Raw genomic sequence first — 13,327 nt, forward strand, 5'->3', positions numbered from 1 at the left:
GAGAAGGAGAGAGCTCATTGATGTAGACCAATAATGATAATAAAATCAGTCCTAAAACACTGCTTTGCCGGAAGCCAGACTCAAGAGGAAGATCGTTACAGAGAATGCCATTCAAGAGCCACTCGGTTTCCACTCACAGAAAAAATAGGATAACCATTCAAATAAGAACTGCTGAATATCATTGGTAGACAGCTTGGAAAACAAGGCTGAAAGGAAGACAGTATCAAAAGCTTGAGAGAAGCTGTCAGAAAAGAAACAAACTGAGTAAGGGCAGCTGTTTCGCAAAAGGACTCAGCTTCAACAGTGTGGACTGTAGCTTGAGGACTGATTCCCAACCGATGGACAAAGTGGGAATTTAAGTCTCCGCAAATTAGAAAGAGAGAACTAGGTTGGTTAGGTGAGGTATGGAAGCATGCACCGGAGGAGCGCGTCGCTGCATCCACTTTTCGTCGGTACGCCAGGGGCCTCCGTCTGGCCATCCCCCAGGCAGATGCCTGGCCCATCCTCATCTCCTTGAGATGCCGATCAACCTATTGCAACCACCAGATGCGCGGTCATCCTGTTGGCCTTCTTCACTCACAAGGCTCCCTCACTGAGAGAATCTGCTGAGCAGGATCAGCATCAGGAAATCGAGTCACATGTCCATACAACCACGAGACGCGCGGTCATCCTGTTGGCCTTCTTCACTCACAAGGCTCCCTCGCTGAGAGAATCTGGTGAGCAGGATCAGCATCAGGAAATCGAGTCACATGTCCATACAGCTGCAGCTGACGCCCACTGATGATACACGTAACAAATCTCATTTGAGTCTCTCTCAGCAACCACTCGTTGGACACAAAGACTGACCAGCGATAACCAAGGATTCTCTGAAGAGACCTGGTAACAAATGAGTTACGTCTTCATCTCAGATCATTTGTCAGAGTCCAAGTCTCACATCCGCAGAGCAAGACTGGAAGCACCAAGGACCTGTAGACTTGGACCTTCATCCTCCTGCATATGAACTGACAGCGCCACAGTAAAGAATAATAGAGGGTAGGAGAACAGTAGAGAATCTTGCTTTGAAGTAAGAGCCTCATAGATTCTTAGAACAGAATACTCACAATTTATTGGATGATCATGAATATCTTGTTGTGATAAATTTTTGAATACGCCACAATTGTAGACCATTCTTTCCATTTCACAAGTTGCAATTTCAAACAACGTCCCCTTCTTTTGATTAATTTTTTTTGAGTGGGACCTATTGCTTCAATTGCACAGCATTACATTTGGCTGTATGGCAGGTAAAACCCATGTCCCTTAACTTACGCGACTTTATTGTATATTGGATTCTCCTGAAAGCTTCCGAGTCCTCACATACAAACAGACGTATAGACAATACAACAGACTCACTCACATCGATATACAAACCCAAAATTTAACCCAACAAAATGAAATCGAGATTTTGATTCCCACAGCAGTTACCACATGTCCGTCAACCTTCAGTTGATAAAACCTATTGTTTGAATTGTCTCCTGATGCTGACCGACACTAGTCTAATGTTAAAAGTCTATTAATTCTCCAGGTTATGCAGCAGTGTACTGTTACCCAAGGCTTTCTCGAAAATAACGTTTTGGGATACGAGGTTCTATATGAAGGTTATTTTCATTGCTCTTAAACAAACAAATGTGAAACTCAACCACCATACTCTGATTTCCAACAAATCTCTCCGATGAGAGGTGCCATCACATCAAGTTGTATTGTATTACCTGTGCATCGACTTGTTATGCTCACAAAAATGTGCACATCAGAATCAACTAAGATGGATCAGATCATTCACATTAAAGGTTTGTTTCCATTTTTGCTATCTTTGTGGTATTGTTCAAGTAGAAAGGCAATTTGCATTGAAGCGAAAATAAATCAAGAAAATATTTTTAGCATGCCCTGTCAAAAAACAGAAGACATTCCCATGAAAAGAACAATAACTGCTTAATACCATCAACCCACTGGGAAAAAATGCAAATTACTCCCACATTACCATACAACTACAGCTTGAGTAAAGAACTTGACCTCTCAACCAAAGCAATTTTACTGTAAAGGATTGGTATAACCTCCTCCAGTGACCAACTTATCATCACCCTCATCGCCACAAACGTTATTTTGACAATGGATTGCACAAATGTCACAAAAATTTTGAGCTATAAAAAAGTGAAAGCAAAATCTGTCCACAAGCTTTAGCCTTCACCCAGAGCCATTAAAGCAATCAGTATTGTGCCCTAACACACAATAGAAATGCAGGGTGGCTATGAAGCAGGCGTAATTAACTTCCTGCGAGCGTGCGTACCAGGTTCGCGCAGCGACAATAAAAATAGAAATACATTTTGCGCCACGGAAACAGAGATCTGGAGCCAGGTGGTGCTGCGGTGATTTAGCCCAACTTAACACGACACAAGAATGTGGGAGGTATGGTCATCGAGGTTGCTACAGATGCTCAAACGTGGGAAATCATAAACAAAAGCAGTGAAAGTGTTATCGTTGGTTTGTTTAGCAACAACTGTTTTCACTGTTTTCTAGATTAACTTGGCTGTATGGATAGTTAATTAGCTAAGAGAGGGTCAGGAAAATAGTCACCATGTGTGCTCTGGTTACGTTCCGGTTGCAGATACCATGATCTGATTCTTCAACCAGCATGGCTGGCCCACCCTCCCTAGCTCCATCTGACTCGTCTTGTGGGATTCCTCCATCAGCCAGAGCTTCTCCTTCACCCTTCAGGAAGAAACACATTATGAAGAGAACAGTCTGCCAACCATCGCTTGTCAATTGTGAAAACAATTGGTGACAAACAATCGTCTTTACTGTACGTTGACAAAGCATTACCATTTCAGCCACCTTCGTTGTGAAAACAGAAAACGAAAATTTTAAAAGAACACCCTGATTGTCATCATCAGCTACAGATTATAGAAGTTCTCAGTTCAATGAAATGACCTCTGTTGAAACATGAAGAGCAAAAGCAATATTAATTTGATGCAGTCACAGCTGCTGAGCTTCAAAATAAACAGCTGTCTATATTGTTGTTGCATTGTCCTGTGGTTGTTGCGCATATGATCGTTTATGCTGCCATTTAAAAGCACGGTGGGTTAAAGGAGGAAGGAAAAGCAAAAAAGCAGCGACGCAAGATGCAAACTGGCTGCATGTCCACAGGCTCAGACACCCAACCGAAATAGCCCTCCCACCCGCTGCCGCTGTCCGTTGCCATAGAAACTGGCCTCCGTACCTGCCTGGAGCCATCTGGGCCGGGCGAAGCAAGGCGAGGCGCATGGCTTGCTCTGTTGGGGAGCCAAGAAAGGGAAGACATGAGAAAAATGACCCCAACAAGAAATAAAGTAAGAGGAACGGGAGTAAAAGAGAAGCAAGATTAAAACAGCAATGATAAATTGAAAAGATAAAAGGCAGAATAGGATGAACAGAGAAAAAAAAAATTAAAGCAGGAGGCAAAAAAACAACAAAGAAATATACAAAGTCAATATATATGTTGTTTTAATTTGAGGAGGAAGAGGTGGAGAAGGGGGTGGAGGAGGAGGAGGAGGAGGAAGAAGGAGTAAAAGGAAAGAGGGTAGAGAAGCAAAGAGAATGCCAGGGGCAATTTTTTACAGAGGAAAGGGTAAAATGGCAGAAGGGTGTGTTCAAAAAAAAAAATGGACAGGGAATGAATGAAAGGGAATAAGAAGTGATAAAGTAACATGAAAAAGGAAAAGGATACAGAAGAAGCAGTGAAAAAAGAAGAGGAGGAAGAGCAGAGATAAAATTGCATATTAACCATTTATTGATTCAACAACAAAAAAACATCAATCTTTAAATAAAAGAAATGCATAAAGATTAAAAAACATAAAAAAGTAAACATATTCATCGGAAGGAAAACAGAAAAACAATAGCTTTTCAAGATGTACATCAATGCAGAGAGCTGAAAACCCTGATCTTATCGCCTCCACAACAAAGCCTATTTTATCTTATGCTCAAAATCAAGACAAGGAGAGGCAAAAATGTCGATGACTTGGGAGTTAAATCAAAGAGAATGCAATGATTTCAGCAAAAACATTCATAGAGATAACTGTGGTGCAGGAAGTATGGTTCTGAAGGTGAAAAGGTGAGAGTACAATATGAGAAATGAAAACCCCAATCGGACTCACTTTACAGCCATGATTGTGCTGCTGGCTACCTTCAGCTCTGATACCTCTTCATGTGTCCTTTCAACAACTGCATGCCACACACACGATAAACAGTGTTGAGGCGGTCACATTTAGAAACATATTGATGCTGTGCAACAAATCACACAATCTAATGTGCAGGAGCAAATTATTCTGAGTGCGCATGGGAAGGGGGGGGGGAGGCTAGAGACAAAGTGAAAGAGAGAGAGAGAGAGAGAGAGAGAGAGAGAGAGAGAGAGAGAGAGAGAGAGAGAGAGAGAGAGAGAGAGAGAGAGAGAGAGAGAGAGAGAGAGAGAGAGAGAGAGAGAGAGAGAGAAAGAAAGAAAGAGAGACCTTTCCTGCTTCATCACTATAAGCACACAGCCGTCTAAAAGTCAGACAATCAAGCTGGTGGCGGCACAGTCTTGCAAGCTTGCAGTTCCACGTTCTGGGCCAGTACCCACGGGCCAAACGCATACATACATATCACTATTATCGCTCGCTGTGCTTGCCTTTTTGCTTTTGTGCTGGAGTCAAGTTTTTCATTTAACTTTACCGGTACCTGGTGGGTGGCCGTGCCCTCTTAAAGCTCGTAGTTAGAATCCAATTCATGTGCTTGATGCAGCAGCTACAATAGTGCATCTGACCGTTCGAGAATGATGAGTTTGCTGTTTAAGGATGAAAAAAACTTCTATAATGGATCACAGGAGGTAGTTTTGGGTACAAATAAATATAGATTTTTCAAAGTTTGAATTTAGAGGCGTTCTTGATGTTACATATGTAAAAGGAAGTAATTAAAGGTGCAGTGAGGAAAAAAAATTGAGAAAAGGGAAAGGAGCAGATTGAATGAGGAAAGGAAGGTGGAGGATGGGGAGGAGAAAAAAAACTGCAAAATATATGTACATGTACCTTTTATTTCTACCCCACATCCCTTATTTCTCCAAGTCTTCCTCAATATTGTCCCTCAACACTGATGTTAGTGAGTTCCCCACTTCCCCCCTCTCTTTCTACTGTTCTTTTCATTCTGTAATGTCCTGATGGGTTCTGTGCTCTCACTCCTCTACGAGCCTCGACATTGTATAGGAAGGGGGGGGGGTTGGGGGATGAGAAAGGGTAAGAGAGTTAATAACATTATTTGCATTTGTATTGCTAACGTGGATCACGCACTTCGCGTGCCTCACCACACGTCGTTGCAGAGGAATGGACATCTCTGACCATGCGGGGGGGGGGGGGGGATGGGGGTCAGCCAAATATATTTTCTGCTCCGACTGAATATATACTGAAAATCAGAAATCAGAACCCAACACGTATAAATATAAAAAGGAACCTACACCAATATATATTTATTTTAAATTATCAGTTAGAGCTGGATGGCGAAGACAACCAGTGCCAGATTTAGGCATAAGCTAAGCAAGCTACAGCTTTGGGCCTCACAATCCACATGGGCCTCTTTTTTAAAAAAAATTTTATTTTTGCTTTTGGGAAATCAAAAAAGAAAATGCTGTATTAGTATGTTAAAATTATTTTTAAAATGACATTTAAGTATTGTTTCCATCGTATACTATATTATAATCTATGAAAGAGATCAAGCCAACCAAATGATAAATATGTAATCAGTAAATGCATTCATTTGAAAATAATTTGTATTTTTCACTTTAAATGCCTTGCTATTAATAATTGAAAGGCAGACATGTTTTCAATTTCTGTGAGACCTTCTGGTACAATTTTTTTAACAAGGGGCCTCAAAGTTTTATACAGCTTAGGGCCTCACCAAGTCTAAATCCGACACTGAAGACAACACAAGTTTCTCAAAAACTGGACGGGAAAGTCAAACCACCAATAGTCAAACCACCGGGAAAGTCAGCCACACAGAGCAGACGTGCTCCCAATACACCGCTTCCCTTGGAGTTATGGCAGGGTTTTTATGTCGTATATTTTCTTTTACTGATATCTTAATCTCGATCTCGATTAATCAAGTCAAAGTAACAAAAAAATTAACGCTGATGAACACAGGTCAGTCACAAATGTGTTTTTTTGGCGTACATATATATATATACACATATATATATATATTTATATATATATTTATATATATGTATATATATATATATGTATATATATATAAATATATATATATATATATATGTGTGTGTGTGTGTGTGTGTATGAGGGTGGTCCAAAAAAGTCGAAAAAATAGAATGTAGCTCCACAAGCTTAAAATTATTCTAATATGATCCAATAACGCACATAAATTTTTTTAGCTTGATCGGAGGTGATTTAGAGGTCGCTCCATATGACCAATTTTAGTCTCATAACTTGAGTAAATTAGGGTATGGTCAGGTACGATTACGGGTACTGGATGTCCGAGGTGGAAATGGAATGCATTTTCGAACTCTATGGGGTCGATTTACTCTAAGAAATGACTGCATCGACATTGAATTCACTACCATTTTGAAAATATGACCTAAAACAAGATTTATCATTACTGGAGTTGAGTAACTAATCCTACTCATTTTGATATTTTCTAATCTATAATTAATTTGTTGTCCGTCTAAACATTTCTGAGAGTAAAGCGACCACACTGAGTTCAAAAATGCAGTCCATTTTCACCGAGGAAGTTCAGAAGTATACGGATTCGCATCTCACGATACCCTAATTTAATATAATAAAAACTAAATAAATTACAAACATATTTTTCGTGAATCATTGAATCTAAAACACTGGATGTTGGGCCGGCGAGAAATAAGTTCAGGCAGGAGTGGAGACAGCAATAGAGGCGGAGATGATAGTGGTATTTGGTAAATGAGACGAAATATTCTAATAGTTTGTAATTCCATTGATTGAAAAATTAGGGTGAGTAAATAAAGTATATATATATATATATATATATATATATATATATATATATATATATATATATATATATATATATATATATATATATACATACACAGGGTGAGTCAGAAGTAGTGCTCGATTTCTGTCAGTTGATTGTTTGTTTGCCATTTGTATTACAGTATACAAGAAGGTAGAAATAAATGAATGACATGTTTATCTAACCATTTATTCAAGAAAAAATTATTACGGAACTGTACCAAGCTGTTTTACTTGCAATTTTCAAAGTGCCCTCCCTCGTGATCGATGCACAATTGCAGCCGAGCAGGCACAGAGCGGCACACACGTCTGCAGAGTTCCATATCAATTTCCTCAAACTTTGCAGTGATTTGAGCCTTCAATTCCTGAATGATACGAGGCTTTTCACGATAAACAAGGTCTTTCATGAGCCCCCAAAGAAAGAAATCTGGAGGTGTAATGTCTGGGGAGCGTGCCGGCCACTCGATCGGACCGCGGCGGCCGATCCACTTTCTGGGAAAGTTTTCATCAAGCCACTGACGAACATAACGTCCATAAAGAGGTGGAGCTCCATTATGCTGGAAATAACAGTCCTGATCTTGTACCCTGGGCCAAAAGAAGGTTTGCAGCATATCCAGGTAAATTTCTGCAGTGACAGATCCCTCAAAGAAAAAGAGTCCAATCATCCCTAATGGAGATATGGCTGCCCGAACTGTCACTCCAGGTAAATTTACTTCCTTCTCAACTATCACTCTTGGGTTATTCGCAGCCCAGTAGACACAATTGTGTCTGTTAATTGTGCCATTGAGCTCAATTTGGTGTAAATTCAGTAACTTTCCAAACTCGCAGCGATAACCTGCAAAGCAAAATCAAAAATAAATAAATCACGAAAATTAACAATCTGCAAGACAATTATTAACATGACTTCCCAGAAATAATATGACTGCCGAAAAAACAGAAATTGAGCGCTACTTTTGACTCACCTTGTATGTATGTGTATGTATATATATATATATATATATATATATATATATATATATATATATATATATATATATATATATATATATATATATATATATATATATATATATATATATATATATATCTGTCTGTCTATAATTCCAGTAATGTGTGTGTGTGTGTGTGTCTGTTTGCGAGCGCCATTTCTCGACGACCGCCAGTCCGATCTGATTGAAACTTGCCAGGAAAATTGCCGGGGCCTCGCAGATGTGACTTTTCGCGGTTTGATGTCAATCGGACGAGCGGTTCCCAAGTTATGGCCATTTTACTGCTTTTTCAGTGTTGAAAAGGTGTATATATGGCAGCTAAAGGTGTCGTTCCACCTTCTCACCTTATCATGCCAATTTTTTCCCAAATTATTAATAACCGGACGATCACTGGTCCGATCGGATTGAAACTTGCCAGGAATATTGCCGGGGACCCGCGGATGTGCCTTTTCGAGGTTTGATATCAATTGGATGAGCGGTTCCTAAGTTACGGCCATTTATCTGTCAACCAATGACAAGACACGGTGCTATGACATCACGAATGACGTCACAATTAATGTTTATTTATTTATTTATTATTATTATTATTTTTTTTTTTGCACGATTGACAGTCCGATCTGATTGAAACTTGCCAGGAATATTTCTGGGGACCCGCTGATGTGCCTTTTCAAGGTTTGATATTAATCGGACAAGCGGTTCCCAAGTTACGGACATTTATCTGTCGACCAATGACAAGACACGGTGCTATGACATCACGAAGACGTCACAATTAATGTTTATTATTATTATTTTTTTTCACGATTGACTGTCCGATCTGATTGAAACTTGCCAGGAATATTGCTGGGGATCCGCGGATGTGCCTTTTCGAGGTTTGATATGAATCGGACGAGCAGTTCCCAAGTTACGGCCATTTATCTGTCGACCAATATCTGCGAGAGAGGGGGACGGGAGAGGGGGGGATGAGAGTGGGGGCGAGAGAGGAGGGGGAGAGAGGAAGGGCGAGTCTAGGGGGGATGAGAGTGGGGGCAAGAGAGGGGGTGAGAGAGAGGGGGTGAGAGAGGGGAGCGAGAGAGGGGCGAGAGAGAGAGGGCGAGAGAGGGCTGCACATACTGGCACTCACCTACGGGCACGCACCTACGGGCCCGCCCCTACGGGCCCGTACTAGTATATATAATTCCAGCAATCTGTGTGTGTGTGTGTGTGTGTGTGTGTGTGTGTGTGTGTGTGTGTGTGTGTGTGTGTGTCTGTTTGTCTGCCTGTCTGTCTGTATGCGACCGCTGTTTCTCGACGACCGACGGTCCGATCTGATTGAAACTTGCCAGAAATATTGCTGGGGACCTGTGGATGTGCCTTTTCGAGGTTTGATATTAATCGGACGAGCGGTTCCCACGTTACGCCATTTACCTGTCGACCAATGACAAGACACGGTGCTATGACGTCACGAATGACGTCACAATTAATGTTTATTTATTTTTTATTATTATTTTTTGCACGATTGACGGTCCGATCTGATTGAAACTTGCCAGGAATATTGATGGGGCCCCGCGGATGTGCCTTTTCAAGGTTTGATATTAATCGGATAAGCGGTTCCCAAGTTACGGCCATTTATCTGTCAACCAATGACAAGACACGGTGCTATGACATCACGAATGATGTCACAATTAATATTTATTTCTTCTTCTTCTTCTTCTTATTATTTTTTGCACGATTGACGTCACAATTCTTCTTCTTCTTCTTCGTTTGGTATGACGTCACAATCGACGCTGGGGACCTGAGTATGTGCCTCTTCAAGGTTTGATATCGTTCTTCATCCGTTTCAGCTGTTTCCCAAGTGTTTCCCAAGGTTTGAAAGCTGTTTTTTTTCCCAAGGTTTAAATTAATTGTTCAAATTATTAATGAATCCCAAGGTTTGAATTTTCCCAAGGGAAACAGCTGTTTCCCAAGGGTTTGAAAGCTGTTTTTTCCCAAGCTTTGAATTAATTGTTGTGCTTGGTAGACATTTGTGAATACATTTACAGAGAGAGGGGCGAGAGAGGAGGGGTGGGAGAGGGCGAGAGAGGGGCGGGAGAGGGGCGAGAGAGGGGGGGGTGTCACAATTCAAGAGAGGGGGAGAGAGGGGGGAGAGAGGGGGGCGAGAGAGGGGGTGAGAGAGGGGGGTGAGAGAGAGGGGACGAGAGAGAGGGGCGTAACAATTCAAGAGAGGGGGAGAGAGGAGGGGGCGAGAGAGGAAGGGGTGAGAGTGGGGGCGAGAGAGAGAGGGGCGAGAGAGAAGGGCGAGAGAGGAGAGGGGAGAGAGGAGGGGCGAGACAAGAGGGGAGAGAGGGGGACGAGAGAAAGGGGGCGTCACAATTCTTCTTCTTCTTCGTTTGATATGACGTCGCAATTGATGCTGGGGACGTGAGTATGTTTCCCAGGTGATTCCCAAGTTATGGCCATTTATGATACGGTTGGTCCGATCTAATTGAAAAAATTCCCCAATCCAGTCGTCGTTTACGAGAGCGAAGGAACAAAGCTGCACATACTGGCACGCACCTACGGGCACACACCTACGGGCCCGCACAAGTATATATATAAATATAATTGTATATATATATATATATGTATATAAATATATATGTATATATATATATATATTTACAGTATATCTATATGTATATATATATATATATATATATATATATATACATATAAATATATATGTATAGACACATATGTAAATATATATGTATATATGTATATAAATATATATATATATATATATATATATATATATGTATAATATAGATATATATCTTCTTCTTCCTCTTCTTTCGGCTGCTCCCGTTAGGGATCACCACAGCGGATCATCCGTATGATGCGGATAGTGATTTGGCACATGTTTTACGCCGGATGCCCTTCCTGACGCAACCCTGGTCGCCTCTTACGACACAGGGATATGGCACACCTATTTTAACCAGGGTATACACCGGCCCAGTAAACTGGTACTCATTTCGCCGACCTCGGAAGGATGACAGGCTGAGTCAACCCCCTGGTGTATTAATTCAGTGGCCCAATGGGACTTGAACTCAGGACCTTTTGGATCCCAAGCCGCTGCCCTAACCACTGTGCCAACACCAGGCTTATATGTATATATCTATCTATATGTACATATGTATATATATATATATATATATATCTATTTATAATTATAATATACATATATGTATTTATCTATGTATGTATATCTATGTATATACAACACATATGTGTATATATCTATCTATAATTCCAGCAATCTCTGTGTGTCTGTGTGTCTGTCTGTCTGTCTGTCTGTGACCACCGTTTCTCGACGACCACCGGTCCGAACGGATTGAAACTTGCCAGGAATATTGCCGGGGACACGCGGATGTGCCTTTTCGAGGTTTGATGTCAATCGGATGAGTGGTTCCCAAGTTACGGCCATTTATCTGTCGACCAATGACAAGACACGGTGCTATGACATCACGAATGACGTCACAATTAATGTTTATTTATTTATTTATTTATTTTTTGCACGATCGACGGTCCGATCTGATTGAAACTTGCCAGGAATATTGCCGGGGCCCCGCGGATGTACTTTTCAAGGTTTGATATTAATCGGACGAGTGGTTCCCAAGTTACGGCCATTTATCTGTCCACCAATGACAGGACACGGTGCTATGACATCACGAATGACATCACAATTAATGTTTATTTCTTTATTTATTTACTTATTTATTTATTATTTCTTTTGCACGATTTAAACTTGCCAAGAATATTGCTGGGGACCCGCGGATGTTCCTTTTTGAGGTTTGAGAGAGGCTGCACACACTGGCACTCACATTCGGGCCCATACTAGTGCACCATACCTACGGGCCCATACTAGTGTATATAAAAATATGTATATATATATATATATGTATATGTATATTTATGGATATATATATATATATATATATATATATATATATATATATATATATATATATATATATATATATATATATATATATATATATATATATATATATTGTTACAGCTGTGGAAATTCGCAAACCACCATTCAGGTCCCGTCGGTGAGAACTCTAAGTTCATGTGTAGTTAGCCCCAAACCCGTTGTTTAGAGGGAATTTATGTGATTCATTCGGGCTGCGACGCTTTGAGATAGCCGTTTTTCTGTTCTATCTTTATTTTGAACCGCCATAACCATCAAACCACCACCGATAAACCCTCCACCACCCTCACCTCTCTCCTTCTATGGCCATTCCCGCACCACCTGTGAACACTGAGCGTCGGGCTGTCTTGGGCTCGTTCAAGCGATACGCACCGAGCCGCGAGTGCAAATAGCGGCCTTTCTGAGGGAGAATTCGGATCAAGAATGCTACACGCCCACTTCTGATCCATCCAATCAGCAAGCGCGGAGCGGCTTGGCCCCGCCTCCAGGCACATCCGTGTGAAATCGAAATATGCAAATTCTAGGATCAGGGGGAGCTTCATGCCCACTTTTCCTCCGTCCAATGGGCGAGCGTGGCTCCGCCCCCGAGCTCATCCTGATCCGGAAATTTGCATATTGGTTCTCCTGCCGGCCTATAAAACGCCGAGCGCAAGGCGAATTGTGGCAGAGAGTTTTGGCAGAGAGTGAGAGTTTTGGTAAGAGAGTCAAAGGGTGGAGTGTGGCAGCGGCGGAGTGTGGCAGAGAGTGGAGTCGGGTGGCGAAGGCACCGAGTTGGGTTCTGCAGTCGGCTGAGGAGAGTTTGAGGAAGAGGCCAAGGAGCTCGGGTCCGAGGCGAGAAGGTCGGCGACGAGGTCGCGGTGGGAGATCGCTCGTCGCGGGACCTAAGCCAGCCAGCCATTCTCCCTCCCCCAGAGCATCAACAATTCCCCCTTTTCCCCCGCGCTGAGATAGTGCAACCAAGGGGGCCCCGTTCCCACCCCACTCCAAACGTCGTGCCAACGAAACCCGCGAAGGAGCACGGAGTCGGGGCACAGCCACGCGGCCACGTCTGCGGCTCATCCGCCAACGCGCCACGAGGAAGCGGGTAGGACCCACCCGGTCTCGCGGACCTGGCCGCTCCTTCAGGTCCCGCGCACATATTGGCCTACAGGCCCGTCTGCCCCCCTTGTCTATGAGGGTGGCTTCTTTCCTTTGCTTTTGAGTAAATGTGTGTCGGCGCCGTCTGTAAAGTAGAACTGTGTAAGTGTTGCCGTGTGTACGCGTATTCGGTTGTAACTCTGCGTCGTTGTTTCTTTTGTTTTCCTGATATAGGTTCATTCTGACTGTTTGGCTGTTTCTGTGTGCTTTCCGTG

The 13,327-nt window shown here is 42.1% G+C and overlaps 1 protein-coding gene across 13 annotated transcripts in view; it reads right to left on the reverse strand.

Moving 5' to 3' along the window:
* LOC147010889 (homeobox protein cut-like 1) overlaps window positions 1-13,327 on the reverse strand; it is a 379,867-nt gene that overhangs the window by 70,626 nt on the left and 295,914 nt on the right. For 12 of the 13 annotated variants that reach the window (XM_085860303.1, XM_085860296.1, XM_085860299.1 and 9 more), the window contains 3 exons: window positions 4,164-4,230; window positions 3,251-3,302; window positions 2,608-2,742 (listed from right to left, as the gene is read on the reverse strand). In XM_085860303.1, the coding sequence (XP_085716429.1) occupies window positions 2,608-2,742; window positions 3,251-3,302; window positions 4,164-4,230 (254 nt within the window). Of the gene's footprint in view, window positions 1-2,607; window positions 2,743-2,853; window positions 3,012-3,250; window positions 3,303-4,163; window positions 4,231-13,327 lie in introns of those variants that run through there. The other variant, XM_085860301.1, reaches the window with a different exon arrangement.

This window comes from Eptatretus burgeri, chromosome 16, assembly GCF_056783735.1.
Source record: "Eptatretus burgeri isolate ZD-2024b chromosome 16, Ebu_testis_v1, whole genome shotgun sequence".
Lineage (NCBI taxonomy): Eukaryota > Metazoa > Chordata > Myxini > Myxiniformes > Myxinidae > Eptatretus > Eptatretus burgeri.